At 37.0% G+C, this 24188-nt stretch overlaps 1 protein-coding gene across 1 annotated transcript in view; it reads left to right on the forward strand.

Annotated features, from left to right (window-relative positions):
- NUBPL (NUBP iron-sulfur cluster assembly factor, mitochondrial) overlaps positions 1–24188 on the forward strand; it is an 85849-nt gene that overhangs the window by 11761 nt on the left and 49900 nt on the right. The window contains exons 4-6 of the mRNA XM_061463482.1: positions 6913–7003; positions 18930–18969; positions 19063–19153. Coding sequence (XP_061319466.1) covers positions 6913–7003; positions 18930–18969; positions 19063–19153 — 222 coding nt within the window. The remainder of the gene's footprint in view (positions 1–6912; positions 7004–18929; positions 18970–19062; positions 19154–24188) is intronic.

The raw sequence follows: 24188 nt of genomic DNA on the forward strand, positions 1-24188 counted from the left end.
TATTCATTTGAATAAAATAAAACATTTTTGAAGCACTGCATGTAGGTACCTGCAATCCTGAGTCAGTATTACCTGCATCCTAGGTCTTCAAGTCATCGAAAGCCTAGTGCAGATGTCAGAGACTGATGTGAAAGGTGGAGCAGGTTTACAATGATTTGGCATGCTGTGAAAGCGGTGAGGCGTCTTGTAGAGATGTAGTAATGTTTGGGATTCTGTTTTGGATTTTGGTAATTTATTTGTAAAATTGTGCTGTCTTGAATTTTTTAATAGGAAGAAGAGAAGGCTCTGGGGAGACTTCACATTACAGCAGCCTCCTAGTAACTGAAGGGGGCTGACAAGAAATCCGGAGAGGGACTTTTTACAAGGGCATGTAGGGATAGGACAAGGGGCAACAGCTTCAAGCTGAAAGAGGGTGGATATAGATTAAATTTTAGGAAGAAATTCTTCCCTGTGAGAGTGGTGAGGCACTCGAACAGGTTGCCCAGACAAGCTGTGGATGCCCCATCCCTGGTTTGAGCAACCTGGTCTAGTGTAAGGTGTCCCTCCCATGGCAGGGGGTTGGAGCTAGATACTCTTGAAGGGCCCTTCCAACCCAAACCATTCTATGATTCTGTGATACAAGAAGGCCAAAAGAGGTTGAATTCCTGGTGTCTGATTATCCAGAAACCTGACTAGGAGTTACTGCAGACTCTTGTAGAAAAAGTGCCAGAGAAGTTCTGTAGCTGGCAGAAAATTAGATAATCTTCATATGAAGGAAGAAGGCTTTTAAACCAGGGGAAGAGTGAGTGTTTAAAACAAGTCTACATTTCTAGGATACAGACTTAGGCAACTGCAGAGGTACTTTATTGGCTTTAATCCAATTTACAGCTAGGCACATAAATAGTGTGCAGCTGAAAGAGTTAGAGAATTAGGGATTAAAAGATGGGTATTCAGTGTGTCAGTATGTCAAAGGAGGAACCTAGAGCCTGTCCTGATTTTAAGTTCTCTTTTGTCCTCTGTGTTGCTGCTTGCAGTTTGGGATTATCTCTAAGTCTATAATGACATTAAAAGGGTAAATTGAGAGTCCTGGTGATGGATTAAGATCACCAGCTTTAAAAATAACTGGCACCTTCATTTATCAAAGCTGTTTTTTATGTCTTCGGAATGGGCTGCAGGTGCTAAATCCTGGGAGCACTTCTAGTGTAGGGAATCCTTCACCATATGGAACGATATGTCATTAACCTGTGCCTTCACCTCCCACAGGATGAACGCCAGGGAATTCTGAGGGTCTGCAGAGCTTATTTCAAAGTAAAATATTCAGTAATCTCCAGTGGGGTACATGTGCCCTACCACGTATGGAAAAAATTCTCACAGAAGATGAGCAAAAGTAAATTAATGCTGTCAAAGAGTCTCTGGATGTTTAGCAGTAATGTAGGCTGTGTTAAGTAACAACTATTTATAGTAGCTTTTTTGTGAACTAATTTTTTTTTAATTCTTTCTGTGTTGACATAAAGTCTTTTGTCAGCCTTGTTCCTCAATAAAGCATTTGGCAACTTGGAAGAAATCAATGAATGTCACCAGATTCTCCCCTGAGCACAGTATTATGTGTGGAGAGGTCCTCTGTGATATATGAATGAACTGGTTGCATTTGGTTGAAAAATCTGTTACTGGAAAATGCAATAGATTTCATAGTTAATATTACCTGAAAGACAAAAAAGGGGAACCTGCATATAGAAAGTGTATTAGACCATAGTTAACAGGAGGAAGGATACAGATAATTTTGTCATTACCATGGGCCTATGTCATCTGTACAAGGACCATGTATAGTAAAACTCATCTGCCTAAGAGTACAAAGAGTATCAATTGAATAATTTTGAATCTGCCTAAGGAAAAGCAAAGGAGGCAAAATTTACTGGTTTTTTTTTTTTTTTTTTAATAAGACCTCTGTCTTCCAGTGTAGAGGGACTGTGTCTAATGTGGTCTTCAATAACTTCGTTTTAATTATCTCCCCAAAAGATTTTATTACAATTAAGCTCAGTGCTTGAAAATCATTAATTCCAGTTACAGCTATGTTGCAAATCTCTGTCGCTCACAAGGCAATGGCCAAGTTCAGAGGTTAAACTGAGCTTTAATTATGTTAAGAATTTTGCAAGGGAAGTTAAATGGAAGGATTTTTTTTAGTGAGGTTATCTGTGCCTGTGATTTGTACAGTGCACAGACAAAGCTGTAGGATTTCCATCTTTAAGGGTTTATGCAAGAATATATTCTTTATCTATTGTTGAAGCATTTGTTTTTCTTGTAAATACAGCGTCTATACCTAGTGACTAAAAACTGTAGGTGAGAGAAGTTTCTAAACTGGAATGAAAACTTTAACTGTTTGTACTGGGGTAAGAAATGTGATTATATAAATGTATCTTATACTGAGTATTTGTCAGAAATGTTTAGGGAGGTCTAACGGAGCAAATCGATATCTTGTTGAGAAAATTAATGGTAATGAAATAAAAAAGATGATGTGGTTGATAATATAAAAGCAGAAGATGAAGAGGAGTTATACTTCTTTACCATGGTCCTTTATCCTGTATATTTATTATTTTTGTGGTCTTGTGCTCACCGATGGTCAGATGAGATCACGACAGCTAGCACCAACGCAGCAGGAGGAGCAAATCCTAGCAGTAGTTTAGCCGGGGGGGGAGAGAACTAGAGAGAGAGGGGAAACCTTAAAAGGAGCTATAAGAAGGCAAATATGAACATCAGTGAGTGTTTAAGTATACTTTTTGCTGAACAGACCAAGAGAGTACCAAGAGAGTGTTGGTACTATATTTATTTCCAATTTTGTGTTTTCTCTGCCTGATGGAGTATTGGTAAGAATCTTACTCTGTATGAAGAGGTTGATAATCCTGCATGTGTTAGTTTAGTGTATGAAAAACATAATAGTAGCTTACAGTAACATGGAAGTATTTAAATCGTATGGGAGTGGTTACATTGTCAGTTTAAGCTGTTCAGAACTTGCAATAGTGCAACAAAAATACAGGTCTCTAGAAAGTATTTTCCAAGTGTAGTAAACTTGATGATTGATTCAAAGTTTTTTCCACAGCTGGGCAAGCAGAAGGAAAAGGGCAAATGAGAGCAGGTGTTTTGAACTTGGTTATAGCTATGCCAGCTGGAAAGATGGAATGCTGTTTATTTAATAACACAGGATAGAAATATTTTTATAAGGAGAAAATGCAGTCATTAGAAGATGGTGGAGTTGTTGCATCTGAATCCTTTTTCTGCAGAATGCTGAGGACGGCTGTAGCAGTGGTGTGTGCTGTGCCCTGCAAAACAGTTGGAAGCAGGGGACTTAGACATGCTTGGATGTACTTGGAGTGCTGTATTTCTGTCTACCTAACACTAGTATTACTTAAGAAAAAAAAGCAACTCGGCATCGGTATGAGATGTATATGCATATCAAAATAATGTCAGAGGACATTAGAGGAATCCTAGAGTTTTTTTTCTCCTTTTTTTCTTTCAGTTGCCTTTTTGTTCCTGCTTGTGATCCCCTGTAATCTGTTCCTTCTGTCCAGATGTTTTGTGCCTTGTCTGATGTTATGCATGTGTTTTAGGGTTTGGTTTTAATACAGCAGTATTTTGAAAGATGTACAGATTTATATGAGGTGTGGGTTATAGGGGTGAAAACACTATTAACATTTAATTTGTTTTTTTTTTAATTATTATAAGTCTTACATCTGAATTAAACTTTACTCAGAATGTGAAGTATCTGGTGTTGGTAATTCCGTTTAACAGTTTCATGTGGTAGCATCCAGGTGTGTGAAAATTATTTTGTCTCTTGGGGTTTTAAAACTATAAATGCTGGAAGAGATGATCTGGACTGTGCTGAGCCTGTTTTAAAAGATCCCTTGGTAGCTGCCGTTAATGCTTTTCCAAGGTAATTAAACCTTGAGTAAAGGGTTATTACTACTGTTCTAGAGATGCTTATGTACTGCAAATGCAGGGATAGTTGGGAGGATCAAAACTCAAAACCTTAGCTTATTGGGCCAATGCTTTCTGTATAAGCTGCTATTTTTAGGCAGTATGAACTCTTTTGACTTAACACATTCAATTGCTTGGTGAAGTAAAAAAACGTACCTGAGGCTATCTTTAGTGAGATTCTGCCAGTGATTTAAAGAATTTCCAAAAGACTTTTCTCCTACAATCCTATAGAAAGCACCATGCTTACAGGAGCACTTCTGCTTTTATTAACATGAGTTGTAGAAACTGGAGTATCTGTTATTTTTGAAGACAACTGTTTTATTGAGCCACATCCACAAACAAAAGCAATGCATCTGGGAAATGAGCATCTTTCTGAATTTTGAGGAAGTGCGTAAAATTTGTTTCTTTTCTTTTCCTTTTTTTTGAAAAACTGTCAGGTTTATTGTATGAACTTGAAACAAAGATCAGCCTTTTAGTTTGAAGTAGTAGCTGAACTTGCAAACTCCTCCTTGGCAATTGAGGGATATTTTTCTCCAGTGTGCTTGCATTATTCTTAATTTCAGGAAATTTGGTATGCTTGCAGATACATTCCTGCTGACTCTTAGCAATAGGTGGCCTGTAGCGGTAAAGATCTGATTATGCCCAGAAGGTCACAAAGTCGATCTAATTAATTTAGCTTACCCTAAATCTTCAGTTCCTTCAGGCTGAAAACAAAACTGTAGTGAGTTGTAAGATCACTGTGGTTAGTCAGTGGGTAGTCATGATCCTTGCTGGGGGGGAAACCCTCAAAAAATTGAGGGAAACTATCTCAGTCAGGTGTAAAACACCATGTAGGCTTTTCTACAAATATTTACTTTTCTTTGAGAAGGAATTATGTGGTACAGCCCCTAGATGATGTTTTGATGGGTTTGATTAGCTGCTGGCACAGATAAAGGGACTGAGTCATGAATCTTTCTGATCTGTTAAAATATGCATTTTGTACAAGAACAAAGAAGCTCTAATACTGTTGTTGATGTCTTTGAAATCTAACACAAAAATGGGTCTTTTCAGTCTTTTTGAAATTGCAGTTTTCATACAGTAGACAAAAAGTAGAATAATTTGTCAGAGCAACTCCTGAACATTTTGTAATAGGGGTTATACAAAGAGAATAATGTTAAAAAATCTAAATTAATTCATATAATTCTGCATGCTTTGCTCTCTTCTAGAAAAAAGTATTTTGAATAATTGAACCCAAATTTGGTTGATTTTTTTAGTAAAAACTAATTTTTTAAAGTACATAGATTCTACATGGTAATGCAGTTTTTACTTCTTGGTTATAAAATTTAAGATGCATTTGGCTTATATTAGGTAAATTTAACACTTTAAATTGTTCAGCTGTTAAGGATTTCTTCACGGTTCAATATCAACAGCTTGAAAAAACAGAAGAAGGAAAAAAAAACCAAACCCAAATCAGAAGAAAGCAACCCCCACATAAAACTCTCCAAACTCGAATTATTACGTATGTTGTAGTAAAAAGGGTCAGTCTTGCTTCTGGGGTATCTATCTAGGCTTCTATGAGTTGGTTTTGGTATCTTATTTAAAATTCACAGTTATTCAGAAGTAGTGGTGAGAATACCTGAGGTTTTAATCCAGGGGCATTTCTGTTAACAAACAAACAAACAACAAAAAAAAAACCCAAACCCAACCAGCTAAAACCCAAACCAAACAAACCCAGCCCCCCCAGCCAACAAACAGCCCTCCAAAAAAAACCCAAAAAAACAACCCCAAAACAAAGTAAAACCCCAAATCGAAAAAAAACCAACAAGAAAATCCAAACTGATTGTGATGCCACAGAATATACTTCATGTTCAGAAATCCTGTTCAAAGGTTGCTGCATACTTGCATTAAAAGCCTTGCTTACACCTCTCTTCTAACCAAAAAAGTGATAGTTATCACTGAGAGTTTATCTTTCTCCATCCTTCCTATCAATACTGTGATGACAGAATGGCTTAATATATGATACCACATTACAAAAACATCATCCAGAAAGTGAAACACACATTTTGAAACACTAAAAGTCTGATTTGGCATTGTTGGAAAAGCTTCCATTGCTGCCTTAACCTTTCAAACAAGCCCTTAAGCATACGTGCTTGCAATATTGCAAAATTTTGAATACAGTTAGCTTTTTATATAGAGAAACTTGATGTTCAGCACTTTAAAGGGCTTGCTCTTTACGACCTAATTTGCATAATTTGGTAATTGGTAGTGTGTCTTGCCATCTGTAGGAAAAACAGTTGAGTTTTCACAAAATATGTGTATATATATATATCTATAAAAAAGCACATAGAAATCAATCCTCTAAGTCTAGACTACGTAGTTGAAATGTACCATTTGTAGTTGTATAAGCTCATTTTTAGCATTTTTTGTGCTAATGCATTTGATTAAAATGTCATGCCTGCTTAGCTGGCTTCACAGACTTGCATTTCAGTATTTTCAAGATGTCCGCAAACGTCTGCAAATGTTTACGCTGGCCACTTCAACAGAAGATAAAAATATGGTTTTTCCCTCTTGTGGTCACTAATATAACTCAAATTGCATTAATTCAAATATATTTACAAACAAAATTTGTTTTTATTTTTCAATAAAATCTGATACATTTTAAAAAATAAAATTTTATTTCTGCATAAATTTTCATGGAATACAGATAACATTGCTTACAATGTTTTAATATGAGGGCTTTGTAAGTAAGAAAATGTGCAAGTGAGGATTCTGTGTGTTGTGAATTGATTTTCTGAAGATGTCTGTCTCAGCTTCTAGAGACATTGTTATATTTCATGCTTCAATTGCATTTCAGAGAGAAACAATGATACATCTAAAATCAAGAGAATATTTTTATTTAAATGGGCAGTTTTTACATTTTTTTCAACTAGTAATTCATTAAAGAAGACATATTTTGACAAATACTTTCATTTGTTTCTTACACAGACAAAAGAAGTTGGTTTGCTTGATGCAGACATATATGGACCTTCAGTTCCAAAGATGATGAACTTAAAAGGAAACCCAGAATTAACACCAAGTAAGTGGAAGTAATTTTTTTTTCTTGTTGTCTTCTTTGTAAATGGATGAGCATAGCTCACTCATTGGTGTGGCACAGAGGAAATACAAACAGAATATAAAGACTTAGTGTATTTTTTTATTTTATTTTTAGCAATGAGGTTGCTTTCAAAGCTAGCTTGTACAACTAGGAGCAATATTCAGTACTTGTTTTTTTGGGGGGGAGGGGGTGTTTCATTTTTGTTTTTGTTTGTTCTCTTTATGTTGGGCCACAGGCTTTTGAGAGTTTTGTGGATTATTACTGGAGAAACTGTCAAATTGAATACTTTCTAGATTTAAGTACCTGGCTTACAGATACGGGCTTTATTAAATTAATTTCTAAGAGAGGAGAATACTTGGATTTACTTTTTGGGTTTCTGTTTTGAAGTCAAAGACTAATTATGTTGTGAATAAATAAATAACCAAATCCTCTCATGTATCATCAGTGGAGTTTACTTCCCTGATACAAACTGAAGTATTCTTGTATTTTCTTGTACTTTGGACTGTGTTGAAGGTGTATGTCATACAGGCTGTGTTTTCCTGTAACAGATTTTTTTGCAATGAATTTTTCATTTGAAGTGCATTATGCAAGATGAACACAAAAGGGACTATGTTGTGGTGTTCTTAATACCTCTCCTTTTTTAATGTGACCTTGATTTTTAACTTTCCAAAGGAGATGAGGTAAAAATTTGATTCTCCATTTATTTTTTTCCTCACTGTCTGAAAAATTGATTAGATAAATTTGAACTTCTTACACATTCTGCGTGCTTTTTGTCAGTCTATACAAAATTTAAATCCATGTTATGAGCCACAAATAAGCAAGTTGCCCAGTCTATTTTGTATGATCATACAAATTAACTTGCTAGGGATGCAAGAACTGAAGTGTATAATCAGTCGGCTATTAAGGCAGCTCAATTTTGTTTGTACATAAATTTCAGTTACTAGATATTTTGGGTATATAGCTGAGAATTCACCATAAGCTTTTGTCTTAACATGTTTCAAGTGTGAAAAATGCACAGTTCAATGTAATGGAAAGAAATTGGAGGATTTCCCTGAATTTGAATTGGTGCTGTTGACTTCTAAGCACTAATATTTTGATCACTAAGATGTGTTCTCTCTACGTCTGTGTGGAATGTGCAAGCAAATATTACCACGATTTAAGAACATTCCTTATTTTTTAACTGACAGAAGATGAATATGTGTATTTCACATCTGAACACATTACACTAGTCTACTAAGGAACTTGTGTAGTAATTCAGTATGAACGATAACGGGATAGAATTTGAATTTCAGGAATTCTGTTCACTTCTCTGTGTACTTTTAACTCTTGAGTTGCTGAAGCTGTAGAGTAACAACAGTGACAGTGCTGGCAAACTAGCTGACATGATTTCATTGTGAAAGTAGGAATTTGGGGGCCTGGGAAGCTTTAATTGTGAACTTCCAATGTTCCTTTTAATGAGTGACAGATAGGATAAGCTTGCAAGGAAGTGATCCATCATAGGGGGTGTGCATGTGTGTGTGTATGTATGTATATATATGTGTGTATATACATGTATAGATACAAAAATATGTATGACCCTTATATGTTGGTATAATGAGGTTTGGTTTTATTTTCTGATTTCTTGCTACATTTTCAAGAATAAAACATAAACTGAATAAATAGTTTTGTACAGAGATTGAGCAAAGCCAGGCAGTTCAGTGTTAAAGATGTGCATTAACAATGTATACATAAATCAATCAAAAACTTTTTTTTCCAATAGCATAGCAATCAAAAATTGTGTTTAAACACTATTGCTGTGTTCATTGTGAGGCCTGAATTTGTAAATGAAACTGTAGAGTAACCCTTTCAGGTTCTGACCACTCTTGCGCTCTTTGACTTCTTTTCTCACACGTAGCAGCTGAAAAGGGATTAGGGATGTCCAGTGCTACACAGAATAAATCCATGAAGCAATTATTAGTTCTAAATAGAAATTATTATAGTTATGCTATAATTTAAGTTTTCAAAATTAATTAGGAGTTCTTAGTGAGGGGAGAGTGTATAAATACACGACACTCCATTAATTTAGTTTTGCAAACTGTAGTACATTGGAAAGTCTGTTAACATTTAATAGGGTGTCATTCAAAATACTATAAATGGTCAGGGAAATGCTGTTTAATAAGTTCTCAACTGAATTTGATTAGCTAATGGAGGATTATCTAACTATGGAATAAATATTAGTATCAGCTACAATGTAGACACAGGGCAACGCTTTTAATGCAAGTAGCAAAAGCATTACTTCTATTTTTACCCCAAATAATTTACTTAAAAGCTGTTTTCTGGCTTAGTGAACTGCATAATTTATTTATTTTTATTTTTTTTAAATCTGCCATTGAAACTAGCTGCCAGAGATTAAAAGCTATTATACTGCCGAGAAGACATTGCTGTTTTGTCAGATAAATATAATGTTTATTTGCTTAATTTAAATGATGATGAAGGTTATGGCGTGCTTTTTTTTCTTTATGACAGTTGAGTGCTCTCTTAATATTTCAAACCTTTGTTGCCTTTTTATGATGTCCTCAGTGTCTTTTTCTATTTCTTCATAAAATAGTATATTCGAAGGATCAGTAGTGAGCATCTGACTTCCAAATTTGGAATAGATAGTAATTTCTGAGAGAAAGCTAGCAGTAGTTATGGCTGCCCCATTAAGTCTGATAGTACTGCAGGGGCTATAGAAACTAAATTCCTGATAAAATACCAAAGTTGGAAACGGACATGTCCATTTTTTCACTGGGACACATTTATGTGTCTGCTAATCTTTAGACTGTGGTTGCTGAATCTTGTAACAGAAAGTAATAATTTAAAATAGCATCTGTTGAAAACTGCTTAAAAATGTCTGCTGAAAATATCAAGGGATTGTAGTGCAGCCATTTGTGGGTTATAAATAGAAAATTTTGAGTGGACTACTTAAACAGAGAAGATACAAGACAGGTAGGGTAGTTACTGAGGTAGCCATGCAGAAGTTTCTTCATCTAACATATGGGTTTAATTTTAAAAGTACAGCTTGTATTCTCAAAGAACATTGTCTTTGTCATGCTTTACCAGCAGAACTCTATCATGATTAAAGAAAACCAAAATTTAATTCTTTCAAAAAAAGTCATAATTTCTTTTGCCATTACCTCTGGATTTGAGAACGAGTGAATTTTTTGATTGTGTTTAGTCTAATGATATGCTTTACTCTATTTGGAAGAAGTCTGAACTGAAACGCTGTGTTTTACTTTTGGTGAAGCCTTAACCCAGTTAGTCAGGGTGACTGGAGTCTTACATGTGACAAAATAATGATTCAGAAAGTTATAATTTGTTGTGGTTTATATTTTGGAAGCTCTTTCATATGTGATGAGGTAGTTCAAAATGTGAAGAATACTGAAGTGTTAAATACTTTATTCTGGACCTGATTACTGCCCTCAAGCTTGTAACAATTAACCTCAAGCTTGATTAATTCAGCTATTGTTGAATCCACTTGTGGATAAAATTGTTTACATTGGGAGGGAAAGGAGATGGAGGATACCGAACTCTACAAGGAATTATTTATAGGCATGTTATATTTATATGCAGTTGTTAGCTGCTGTTTAAAAAAATAAAAAAAAACCTCGGGACTGTTAATAAATTAAAATTTTATTCTTCATTATGCATAAATTCATACTTACCAAAAAGTAAGGCAGAAAAGTATAAGATGAGAAACGTAGTGCAGTAATTAAAGTCTCTTACTGAGAGCAGTCTTTTTTGGATAAATGGCAAATCAAATTTTACTAAATGCTATTGCAGTATAAATTGCTGGAACACTGTAACCTGAAAAAAATACATTTCAAGTACTTGAAAGAGGAAGTGCATTACTCTTTGTGTTGTTAATCCTGGAGTGCAGTAATTATAAATGTTTTAATATGCATTATGGATGGCAAATTATTCATTACCTCATGAAGTTTACTTAAGAGATACAAACTTTGCCTGGTTCAACTTTTATACAAATTGGAATTAAATTACAAAATGCTTTTCTTACAGTAACATGATAGATACACATTTTGTTGTATATACATACGTGATAGAAATTATTCTTTTTTGTTTGTATATTGTACACATTTACCTTTATGCTTATTTCAGAGGAGTAGACGTTTCCATCCCTCTCTTCTGGTAGAAGTAAAATTCAAGAACTGTATCTAATTCTGAATTTTCACAGTATTTTTGTGTAGAAATGTCACTTTCATGTTTTTGTTTTTTCAGTGAGTTTCTTGCTGTATTTTCCCTCTTTTGTTCTCCTTCTCTACAGTACGATGGAGTGGCTTTTCAGAATAAAGAAATAAAGTAGACTACATCAAAAATAGAAAAAAAATGTATTTCAGTCCTTTCCCTATATTGACCGGTAGCTGAAAGTGACGGAGTTTAAAAGTTAGCATAATTTTCCTTGGCTTTATTTGGTGGTCATAATTTTGTAAAGTACCTAGAACTCCACTTTGCAAGGGGTGAAATTGGAATAAAATCACAGAAGGATGCATGAGGGAGTTCATGGGAAGTGCAAAAGAGAATATTTAATATACCCAGAAACACTTCTTTTTTAAGTGGAGGATCAACAAGTTTACTATAGTTTACATCTGTGTTATCAGTTTCCAGATGTGCTTTGAAAGCAGTGTAAGTCCCTTGTTAGCTGGAAAGTTTTTTGGAGTTAAATCTTGAACTGAAGGTAATATGTAGGAAATGCCTGCCCCGGAGGTTCCTGCTTCTCCCTATTCTGCTTTGCTGTTGTCTGTGATGCTATTACGTGGCTGACCTGGGCAGTCCCCCTCTCACAGGAGCCAGTCAGTGCTTCAGACACCATGAGCCTTCCCAGAGGTTTTGCATGTCAGGACAAAAGCCTTGAACTGAATGTTGTATTAGTCTGTTTTGTTCCTCAGGGGTATAATGAACTAAAAGAACACACCCAAATTAATCTATTAAAGCTTTTGATCCACTATAAATAATCTTTTTTGGCTCTGTGGTTTGTTTTAGCAATTGTAAGGAAGATGTGATGAAAGTTAATGGAGACATACTTAAAACTAGTCCTGTATTAGTATTCTAAACCTAACAAATCAGCAGTGCTTCAAAATGTAACAAATATATGACTAAATCACTGTGCTGTTTACTTGTGTCAGACTTGCTTTTGAAGTAGAGTATTCCAGCAAGGAATTAGTTCTTTTGCTTTTAGGTAGGACTGATGAAGTTGTATCTGCAAAACAATTCTATTAATGAAAAAGCTTTTACAGAGCTTTGTTTCCTCTGCAGTATATTAGGAGGAAAAGAAGTGGAAAACCTACTTGGATAATGGGATTGGTAGGCTGACTAAATATGAGAAGCAAATCTTTTGGGAAAAGCTGAGTTTCTTTATGCATTTGTTTCTTTAGGTTGAACTGTGAGCACTGAATAATGCTCTTTGAGTCTCATTTGCTTTGGTTTAAGTATTTGTGATGTCTTCATGGTTAGATAACACTGTTAGTGCGGGGTGTAATGGGAAATCACAGCCTGCCTTGTGTGGAGCTCTTCAAGCTTAAAATACAAATTACAGTATTTCTAGGGCGATCCTGCAAATAAACTTATAACACAGTGTGAAATCAAGCTTGAAGTCTCAATTAGTCTGTCATGTGCCATAGAATATTCTGGGCTTCTGGCATAAGATTTAAAGATTTAAAATCTGTGACTCTGACTAACCTTTTGGTTACAGCATCCTTTCTCCTCTGACATAGGGTGTTGCCTCTGTGTTTTCTTGTGGGATACTCTGGGGTCCTGTTGCTATTTGTCCCCCTCCCTTCCAGTGCAGTTCTATTCCCTTTACCCCACTGTGGGTGGAATTCATTTGCCTTTGCTTAAGACACTAGTACTTCTTTAAACACAGTGGAGCATGGTATCTGGCATCTAGCTGTTCCTTCCAGAGGTATGGCTCTCCCTATGTTCTGTGTCAAATCTGCTGGCCCTGTATAAATCTCAGCTCCCTAAGGCATCCAGGATGGGTGGAGACTTCTGTATTTATACAAGTAGGGCTCAACCTTTTTGTTACTCTTCCTGTGTCCCTGTCCCTCTTTCTTCCTTCCCTCCTTTCTTCTCTTCCTCCCCCACTTCTTTCCTTCTCCCTTCCTTCCCTTCTTTTTTTCCCTCCCTCATAGATGGAAACCCTATATAGTCTGAAGTCTTTATGTCCTTAACTGGAACCTGGATCCTCCCATTACAGAACGTTGATCTTAAGAGGTGACTTTCAAAATACACAGCACATAAGTTCCTTATACTTCTACATAGCGACAGCCATAGGAGAATTACTGCTTACTGTGATTAGCGGAAGGTGCTGTGTAAGTTGCTAGTCCTAACTCAGTGTAATCACTGCAGCATGAAATTGTACACAATTAAAAACCAGATGATACAAAAATTTTTGAGATTCTACAAGTGACCATGCTGAAAATCTGTTTCAGCTTGTCTGTATGTATGGCACATTAATTGAGTTTGCCCCAGCTAATCTTGTTAAACGTACTGGAACCCACAGACTATTCTGCCATGTCTCTCTGTGAATGGCTTAGTGGCTGTTATGCCATACATCATCTGCGTTTCAGGTAGTGAGATACCACTGAGATGTGAGGAGGTGCAAAATAGCAATTTGTTACGAAAAACCTCAGCTAATGATGAACTGTGCAAACAGCAGCAGAACCTTTAACTTTTGTATAAATTACGAAGAAATATCAACTTGCTCAAATTTTGATAAATGTATGCAGGGGAGTTACAGTATGGGTTTTATTTAAATAACATAGTATGAAAGATGAAGGAGTACTTAAACTTATGAGCTATTCAGAAATACGTTTTTAAACCTGCTACTTTAATGCTTAAATGTGAGATGTTAAAATATTGTGACTAATACGTAAATCTCCGAATAACATGTAGTGTAGTGTAACTTTCTACAGCTTTTTCTGTTGCAAACTTTTTGTGCCTCAGTCTGCTTTTTAAAATTTTAATTCTTTCAGGTATATTTGGGAGTTTCAAGGGAAAATACATCCACCTAAATGTCTAGATCTAGGTGTTTATCAGTTGTGCATTATATGCTTTCCAACATTGAAGATGCCCTAAGTGGAGCTGTGGCTCAGTTAGAGCATCAGACCTTGGGAGAACAGGTCTTTAAATCCACAGTACTCTTGAATAACTTAGAGCAAGTTTCACAGCCCAGGTCTTGTTCCCTCATCCATTACATGAGATAATAATTCTGCATCTCAAAAGCAGTTTTTAGAGAAAAATATTCATTTTGGGTGTTACAGAAACAGGGCTTGCATAAAACTTAAGGACCAGAAAAGAGGGTCATTCAGAGCATAGCCCGGAGCTTACAGTGGTGTCTGCACTGGCAAACACTTCTGCATTGGTAGTGTGTTTGGAAACATTTGCAAATCTGTATGCAAAGGTCAGTAGGATATTTTAAACTGGAAAATCACACAATTGTTCTACTTTTTTATAGATTTAGCTATTGATGTCTGATCGTATAACAACTTAAAAGCACCACTTTCCTGCTCAATGACCAAAATCTGGTTAGGACAGACAGGTGACTATTGAGATTTATTGAAGACAAATAGTAAGATAATCAGTAACCATTCTAAGAAGTCTCTGATACTGTTATAGTGGTAAGTTCCAAAAATAGCTGAGTGCAATAGGAAATGTTTAACAGGGAAGAAAAACCTGAGCTTCTAGCATCCTTATCTCCTGTTTGCATATATTTTTTTGCCATTGAAATGGTAAAAATCCCCAACCTACCCGTTTTTTCAGACACTTGAAAACTCTGAGCAACTCCTCTGCATTAGTGCTCACTCAGTCAGTGAGCTCAAAATAGATTTGCTAGGGTGTTGCATGATCCACTCTAGTCATATTTAATGTTATCTTTTGCTTTTATTAAATAGCATGATTCCTGCTAGGAAGGTGTAGTACCAACATCGCGATTTTCTGCAGTAATGATCTTTACTTACCTGATGAATTAAGACTATATGTAAGACTTTGCTTGCTGTGATGTATCAGTCAGTAAACCTTCTCTGAAAACTAAGCCAAGAATTGAAATGTCTCCTTGTGGTTTAAACCCTGGTGTGCAACTGAGCACTATGCAGCCACTTGCTCACTCCCCCCCAGTAGGATAGGGAGACGACTGGAAAGATAAAAGTGCAAAAACTTGAGGGTTGAGATAATGAGAATTTAATAAGTAAAGCAAAAGCTGCATGCAAGCAAAGCGAAACAGAACAAGGAATTAATTTCCTACTTCCCACAGGCAGGCAGGTGTCAGCCACCTCCAGGAAAGCAGGGCTCCATCACACATGACTGTTACTTGGGAAGACAAACATCATCACTCTGAACATCCCCCACTTCCTTCTTCTTCCCTCAGCTTTATATGCTGAGCATGACACCATGTGGTATGGGATACCCCTTATGTCAGATGGGGTCAACTGTGTTGACCCTCCCAGTTGTGTCCCCTCCCAATTCCTTGTGCACCCTCAGCCTACTGCTGGTGGGGTGGTGTGAGGAACACTCTGTGTACTTGTGCACCCTCAGCCTACTGCTGGTGGGGTGGTGTGAGGAACACTCTGTGTGCACTGCTCAGCAATAACTAAAATATCTCAATGATGATATGTTATTATCATAAACCCAAAGCACAGCACCATGCAAGCTACTGTGAAGAAATTGAACTCTTATCAAGGCCAAAACCATATAAATATAGCTCTGTACATATTTTCTGTGCTGCACTAACCTATGACCACCATTGAATGGCTGTGTTGAGCTTTCAGGAGAAAAAGAATGGAGTAACTCAGTTACCTTGTCAGCTTAGTCTGTAAGGCTTTATTTTTTTTCTAGTAAAAAAAAGTTAAACCCCATCTACAAAAAAAAAACAACAAAAAACCCACAAAAACCCCACCGCAAAAAAGCAAATCCCCCCCAAAGAAAATCAAAATGCATATCCATCCTAATGACTTCAACATCATTCTTCCTCATGTAACAGTCCAGCCTTCAGACCAGTCCTAGTACTCTTTGGCAGTCTGCTGTAATGCTGTCCTGAATTTGCGCATGCCTGCCTTCTCTCGTGCCCTACTTGTATTCTACCAGAAAAAGCATATTTCATTGGTGCTCTATCAATTTTATTGATCTGATTTTGTATGTTTAGAGGAATCACGGCACCCTTTTATTTAGGGCCACCAAGCTTACTGAAAAGTTGTAAACAAGAATATTGATCTCTTGGCGTAGGTGGCATAGTACTGCTATATGACGTGATTTTAAGAAATGTGTTTTGTTATATTTTGTATTTTTGGAGGTTTATGGCAGGCATCTGATAACAGAGGAGGAAGTATTTACTCTGGAAACAATGGGAATTAGAGATGTTGCTGAGATCTCATTAAGCTAAATCTTTATACGTTACGTTTTAGAAAATCTTCACGAGACCCAGGCCGAAGGAGGAATGCCTGTTGCTTTTGATGAGACAAGGGTGATTACCAGAGCTCACTGAAGCACTTTAAATTTGAGATAGTCTTAAGAATGCTTTTTAGCAGTAGGCAAACAGTGGGGTGCTCTGCAGAATTTTGTATTGCTTTGAAACTATGCAGAATATTATAGCCATAATATACAGCAGGTTGCGAATTGTTCTTGTGCATTGTATAAATTTGGTTAAACTGCTCAGAGCAGTTCATAGTCCTTTTTATTAACCAAAGACAGTAAGATCCAGTTTTCATTAATTTCATTAAATTAAACTCTGCCGTTGAGAAATAAACAGCGCACATGTTTCAACAGCAGGGACCCCCTTGGTTATTCTGTAGGTCACTATTTGTGTATTCACAGCAACTTTTTTGTTTTACCCATTGAGGTGAAGGAGAGGGTGATTTCTGAAGGTGTGTCTGTTCTGTGAGATTAGTATGTCTGCCTAAGCTCTCTACACAGGAAACCATTCATGCAGGCAGTGGCTGTTGAGATGTTAGCCTCTAGATATTTGACTAATGTACTGTAGAGAACTTGGACTGAACTGAGAAGTTAGCATTTCGGTGAACTTTCTTAGAATGAATACATATTTTCCATACTTCCTACCCTCTGGTTCCTGGTCCTCATGTGCTGAGTGGTCAAGGATTGGCCTCCCGTTTGTTTTGTTATTTCTTAAAATCTTTCCTATTTCACTGCAAGAATGCAGCAGTCCTTGAACCTGCAGTTGCGTATGTTGTTGCAGGACCTTTTTTATCCCTGTTTTCAAAACCTTCTCGTAGGTAAATATGTAGTCATTTTTCTCAAATCTTAGTATTGTAACTTATGGCAGTATATGCACTCTTTGCAAGGACAGCAGAGCAGTGCTAGAGATGGCTCTAGGCTGAAGTTCAAATGTCATCAGGCTCTTCATAACAAAGGTATCTTACTGCAGGAGGGAGAAGTAAGACACATTCCTAGAAATGAGGTTAGACAGTATAGTGACACCAGAATAAGCCATGACTAAACACTGGGGAGCTGAGCAAGTAGAGAAAAGTTGTGTTAACACTGGTGCAGTACAACAGTCCAAGCCCATCTCTTTTTCCAGTGGCAGTTCCATTTTCATTCCTGAGTGCAGCAGTCATACAAGTGATTTGTTTAGCTTCCTATTTTACTCTTTTTGATTTGTAAACCAAAACATTCCATTTATTTTCATCCATATTTCTACAAAATTGCACGGCTTGAATGTCTGCTTACTTGATTGCTTGAAAGCTTTTATCTGTAGAGTTTAGCTCTTTAATTTGCGTGCTCTTTGGTGTTATTTTGCTTGAATTTGTAGTTCAGATTTGAGTGGCCTGCATTATATTCACATTGTTTTTATTTTACTATCCATATATATTTTACTTTGGGTCCATCAAAGGCTTCTGTCAAAATATGTATTGTAATATATTTTTTATTGCTTAAAGTAGTCTTTCAGTTTTATGCTGGTTCTTGTCTGTGCATGCTTCTAAATAAACCAACTGGATCAAGTAAAATTCCTCTTGTTCTTTTGTGTGTGTGCCCATGTGCCATTTTGAGGTAAGGTATGGATTTGGATGGCAGAGACTCCATCCTGAGTTCTTGGCTTTTGAGAGGTTTTTGTATTGAATGCGCTCATGTTTGTTCACTTTCTGCTTGCCTGCCCCTTTGCCAGCCGAACAACGGCCATATTTCTCCCCCCTTTGTTTTCTTGACACTGGAAGACATAGGAATATGGAGCACGACAAGGCCATTACCTCTGTAATGCTTAAATATGCATCTTTTGTTCCTACAGAAAATTTGGAAGTCCTGCAGACTTGTGCCAGTCTGAAGACATCCAGGACTTCTTACCCAGAGCTGTTGACAGCATGTATTTTATGGTGGCTTTATTTGGGACCTCTACTCTGGGGTTCCAAGCAGACTGAATACCAGGAGAATAATTCCCTAAAACACTGGTGTGTTAATGGGAAAATCCTTTGATTCATGAGATTAGTGAATAACATCTTAAAAAGAAGTTAAAATCCCATCATGTTACAGGATTTTGATATTGTTCTGATATAAATGACTCAGCATTTAGTGAAGTGTTGCAGAAGTAGAAGGCTGCCTAATAGGGAATTTATGCGTCACAGCATGGGGATTTCATACAAATAAATGAGGTTGGTTTCGACAGTGACAGCACAAAGTGATATAGTATTATGGGCAAATGCAGTGTTATTCTGGCAAAAGATGAGTGGTGTCAGTAAAAACAGAGAAAAAGTGGGGCCATGTTCTTGGATAGAATAGATAAATGTATGCATGTATTGAAGGGATGAGGGGGGAAAAATAGATGAATGCTTTTAACCGAGAGGAAAAACTGGCCTTAAAAGAAAAAAAGAAAAAGAACAAAAACCCAAAAGCAACTCCCACGCCCAAAAAACTTTGTTTGCTTCTGTTTTAGAAAATCTAATGAGGCCCCTTAAGAACTATGGAATCGCATGGTGAGCATATGTTTTAATTTAAATCAAGCTTCTTTACAGATGTACTTGGTGGTGGTGTGCTGGAAAGCTTAAGTTTTTGCTTTGTTGTTTCAGCATGTCTATGGGCTTCTTGATAGAAGAGACTGCCCCTGTTGTGTGGAGGGGGCTCATGGTAATGTCAGCTGTTGAAAAATTGTTGAGACAGGTAAGGACTTAGAGTACATACTGGTGTTTCAAATTGTTTATTTTAAGATGCATTTAACTGATATATGAGTGTCAATGGCATTATTTAATATATTAGCAGTGAGCATTTTTGTATCTTGGTCATCTTAAACTCTGAAGAATTTAATCTTAGCTTCAGGTAAGAGGAAAAGTTGAAATTTTTTGCATTTGCGTTATCTCCTTCAAACAGAACTGTTGTTCCATGCATTTCATGAGTGAAGCATCCCAATTTGCCTGCCTTCTTATTCCTTTTTATGTTTCTTTATGCAATTGTTAAAAAAAAAAGGTTGCCTGAGGATTTGAATGTATAGGTATCTATGCATCATTACAGCTGTATTCCCTTATGTGCTTGTTAATTCACCAGTGCTAAGAATTCTTGGATGGTGTGTGGCATATGACAGGTACATGAAAATCATTAGTTACCATCTCTGTGTAATGCAGATAGATTGTTAGTTAATAAATTTCCTGGCATATGGAAGCGGGGTGGCTTTTTTATTTCTTGACAGATTCTTCACCCCTTCCCCCCCCTTTTTTATTGTGAATAGATCTGTGAAGTGCTAATGAGACAAACAACTGAAAAAACGCATTAGGGTTGTGTGTTTAGACTTTGAAGTGACCCAGATTGTTCACAGCTTAACATCTATTCCAGGGATTTAATGTATACAGCTTGGAGATCACTGGGTTTCTGTATGTCTTCTGTAAATGCCTCCAAATCTTGTACTCCCTTAATGACAGCAAAAAAGAAGATACTTTTTTTTTTTTTTAACTCCCCAACCTTTTTCCATTTTTACTGAATTCTCTAACACAGGTTTTAGAATAGTGTGCTCATTGCCCTAGTCAGAAAAGCCACCTGTTTCCAAAATTTCAGGAGGAATATCTTTGTCTAGATTTGTCTTTATTTTAAAAATAAGGGGTATCCATGCTAGTAGCTGTGGAAGGGTGTTTATTCTCTGTGTGTGTTGCATTGCCTTGGCCAGGCTTACAAGGACTTGAGCCTAAAACCTCGAAGGTACAGCTAAAGTTAGCACCTGCTGTATTGGCATACTCCACCCTGGGAGACTGAAGACTGGCAGGCACCTCCACTGCTGTTGCTTCAATCATTAGTATCCCCAGATGGGAAGCATGTGCCAGCATCCTTGTGGAGGGTGTGGATGATGCCATGTAATGAGCTCATTGCTCCCTAGCAACCAATGAAGCAAGTTACATGCTGGCTGATCATGCTGTAGGAATGAGACAGAGTCCATTAATGCTTGGGGCATCAGTTATTTCCCTGACAGTGGAACCTGAATTCTGAAAGAGGAGGGCTTTACAGCTAAATTCTTTTCTCCCTACGAGTATTTTGCTTCTGAATGATGACCAGGGTAGTTTTAAATCTCTGCTGGAAAAAGATTTTTCCATCTCATCCTTTGAAGAAGGAAGCTCACAGATCACAGGGATAACCAGCAGGTTCTATGTAATGTGCAGGTGGTTTCCAGACTACCATGTGCTAATCTCCCTTTTGACATAGTTATTCATCAGTCTTAAGAAGAAGTTAACTGAAGAACCGATAGCCTAATAGCCTTGGACACCTAAACAAGAGAGGACTGCAGCATGCAGCAATGTTTTTGAAGATACTATAATTCCATTTTATGTTAGAAATTATTTTGTCATCTGTTGGGGGCTTTGAAATATTTCCTTGTTTTCTTTCTCTGCTCTGGTTGGTCTTGGCTATTATTACCTTTTGTTTGAGAGCATAAGGTTGCTTGCAAGCGTACTTCTGTTTGTATTTAACTTCCTAAATGCCTGTTCTTAAGAAATAGCTGCTTTACCTCTATAGCTACCTGTAAACCACCTATGTTAGCTCCCTAATCTAGATATATAGTATAAGTGTCTGGAGTTTGTGTGCATTCAGACAAGCTGAGAAAATACTAAGTTCTCAAAATAATAAAGTCAGACAGATAGAAAACACAGAGGTTCCCAGACTTTTGCATGAAAAACACTGGTAGTATTTACAGTGGTGTTAGTAGAGGGGTTTTAGTTTGTTTTAATTGCATCGAGACTATGCATTCACTCTGTGATGCTTGTTTGTATGCTTTTTTTTTTTTTTCTGTATGAACAAATCTGTTTTCCAGAGTTTTATCATGCTTCAGATACTCCAATAAAGCATTGAAGGGCCTAGTTTCCAAATTCATTAATGAGGACTTGTTAGCTCATTGTTTACTTCTCATCAGTCTGTGCCTGTATGAGTTTTTGCTTCTCTTTCACTTGCAACTTATTTAAATTTCTGGAATTCTTACTTTGGAAAATACTTTTGTTAAATATATATGTTATGTGCTTTCCTAAATACCTACTGCATGTGACCTCTCTATTTGTGATAGGTCTATATTTGTCCTTCTCTGGTTTTACTTCTTTGGTGGATGAATGTCTTTTCAGCTCAGTACAGAGTCCAGCCTCATACTTGTCTCTTTTCACTTCTACTTGCATATGGCCAGGTTACATTACTTTTTAGATAAAACACCACCTTTTAATTCCAGGTTGGGTTTGGGCCTTGTCTAGGGTTAGACGACGATGTAGGAGGTCCAAGAGATTTTCCCTGAGGCTGGACAGCCATGAGTGGCAGGGTGTGTGGGATAGTATGGGCAAGTATCTAGGTCAGTGGGCCCCTCCAGTACTTTGGAATTTCACCACCGAACAACTGCAAAATCCAGAAGAATTAGTAAAACACTTAAATGAGGTGTGTGGTCATTCTGGCCATACCAGAGATGGACAAATCATGGCAACGTGCTGGGGCTTGGCCTATGCTTACAGGGTCTTGTTCAACACTATCCAGCACCTTCAAAAGGAAAAGAATGTCGGCGGATCTGAGGGCAAAGCAACAGACAGCGCAGCTACCCCAGCTCCAAGCACAGCAGCTGCACCAGCCTCACCAAGTACAGTAGCTTCTCAAACATTGATTGCAACAGACAGCGCAGCTACTCCAGCTCCAAGCACAGCAGCTACGCCAGCCCCAGCGACAAGTACAGCAGCTACCCAAACCCCAACAGACAGTTTTCTGGAACATGACCTTTTCCTTAAAAAAGGAAATGTAACTTATAATACAAGATAGAGTTAGCAGTTCAGTATACTGTTTTACATATATATTGGTGTATGTTTTATCAAATCAGTATATAGATGCAAATACATAGTGTATTAATTCTATAATGTGTCCTACTTTTATTGAAAGCTTTACTGTATAGAAAAGAAGGAAGGGGATGATGATAGATATTGGAAGGACAAGAATATATAAGGGAATGATTTTTCACCTGTAGTGAAAGTAAATTAAAAGCAGTAGTGGAACATTTGATTCTATACAAACATATTCATAACTCAGTTACATATATCTCTTTTACAAGCCTTGAAATTATCCAAATTTTTGTTGTGCCTGTGAGGTGACTTCTTTGTTCACATACTTAGATGTTGTGTAGGCCTGTTTACACTTCAGGGTCATCTTTTTCTCTTATCTGGGTTTTAACTCTTCCCATTTGCCACATTTATCTTAATGTAAAAATTTTTTTACCTCTGCTAACACTTCCTTTGAATATTGCTTGCATGTAGATGGGATAGTAGAGAGTATATTTTTGTTTACTTGAGTTTTTTAAAAGGTAGTTCTTTTCTTTGAAGATATTGTTAAAGCCCAGGTAAGGAAGTTTTGATAGTTCTCCAGTGTCATCTGTTGCACTAGGCTTTTTCTATTCAGTTTTCACTTAACAAACACTTCAGAAGCTTCCTACTCTTGTATAGTCCCATTTAGCACTTGTTCCTTTACCCTGTGTGTGTCTTGACTCACTGCTATGGTACTCGGTTCCGAGTAAACAAGCTACCTCAAAATGCTTCATCTTGATGTATTTGTTGTGGGAGTGACTTCTGACAAGCCTTTAGGCTAAGCATAGTAAAGATACAACTTTTTTGAGAGTTACCTAAAACCTGTACTTGAACAGCAATTTATCTGAAAAGCTCTGTTGAGAGAAGTATCAAGCAAGCAGTGAAGAACCTTAGAAATATGAAAATAATTTATAAAAAAAAAGACAAGCAAAATAATTTGCTGGTTTAAACTGCTTTTGCAACAAGGATTTTAAATGGTCATTGCTACTGTTCCATACAGCCTGTATGGTAAGTTTTCTAGCACCATTCTCATTTCTGTCTGAGGACATCTTGACAGTTCAGTGGTAAAGGAGCAATTAGAAGAGTGCAGCCACAAACCTGAACTGATCCAGGAGCAGTGTGACTGGCTGCTTTGCATCCTGGAGTATACTGTGGCAGTTGTTTCGCCAAAAGGTTGAGGTAGGGGATGAGGCACTTTATAATGCAGATGGAGGGGGTTTCTTGTTTAGGCAGTAATCAGTAAAACTTGTAATACAAAGGATAGTAAGTGTTGGTTTCTGATCTTGAATGCTGTCTTCTGTGTGTGTGTTAAGTTGAAATACCAGCAGAGAAGGAAAAAAAAATCAGTATGCAGTGGACAAGTCAGATTTTCTATTAAAAAAAAACCAGGCAAAATACAAGTGCATATTTCAGCTGTAGTATTCTCCATGTATCTTTGTCACATCAGTAGATAAAGTTGTATCATTATTAGAAGCAAGCATTACCTACGCATGGATTCTAGGTGTCAGCAGTTCTGTTAAGTGCAAACAGTCTTCTTGGAACTAGCCCAAAAATCTGCTCTTTTCAAGGCAGGGATCTCTGGTTTATTAAAGTCCTTAACAGGATTTCTTACACCGACTGTGACATTTCAACCTATGTTTTTCTAGGCTAGTCAGATCTTACATGGAAAGACTCTTGTATTTCTTCCTTACCATGCTTCTCTAGGGCATCAAGAACATTTTGTGCATTGGCAGCATCCCTGGTATAGTAAGGCTATAAAGTAGAGCCTCAGTGCTATTAAGTGTATTGTGACCTCTAAAGGTTCCTTAGATGTACCTGACAAGGATGAACACATTTTTCTAGAAAGATGACGAAGCTTTTCCTGGAGTGGCTCAATTCTAGTGAGTCCCTAAAATACT

Source organism: Pezoporus flaviventris, unplaced genomic scaffold, assembly GCF_033815535.1.
Source record: "Pezoporus flaviventris isolate CSIRO_AGI_PZ_B2104156 unplaced genomic scaffold, CSIRO_AGI_Pfla_v1 ptg000036l, whole genome shotgun sequence".
NCBI classification, from domain to species: Eukaryota; Metazoa; Chordata; class Aves; order Psittaciformes; family Psittacidae; genus Pezoporus; species Pezoporus flaviventris.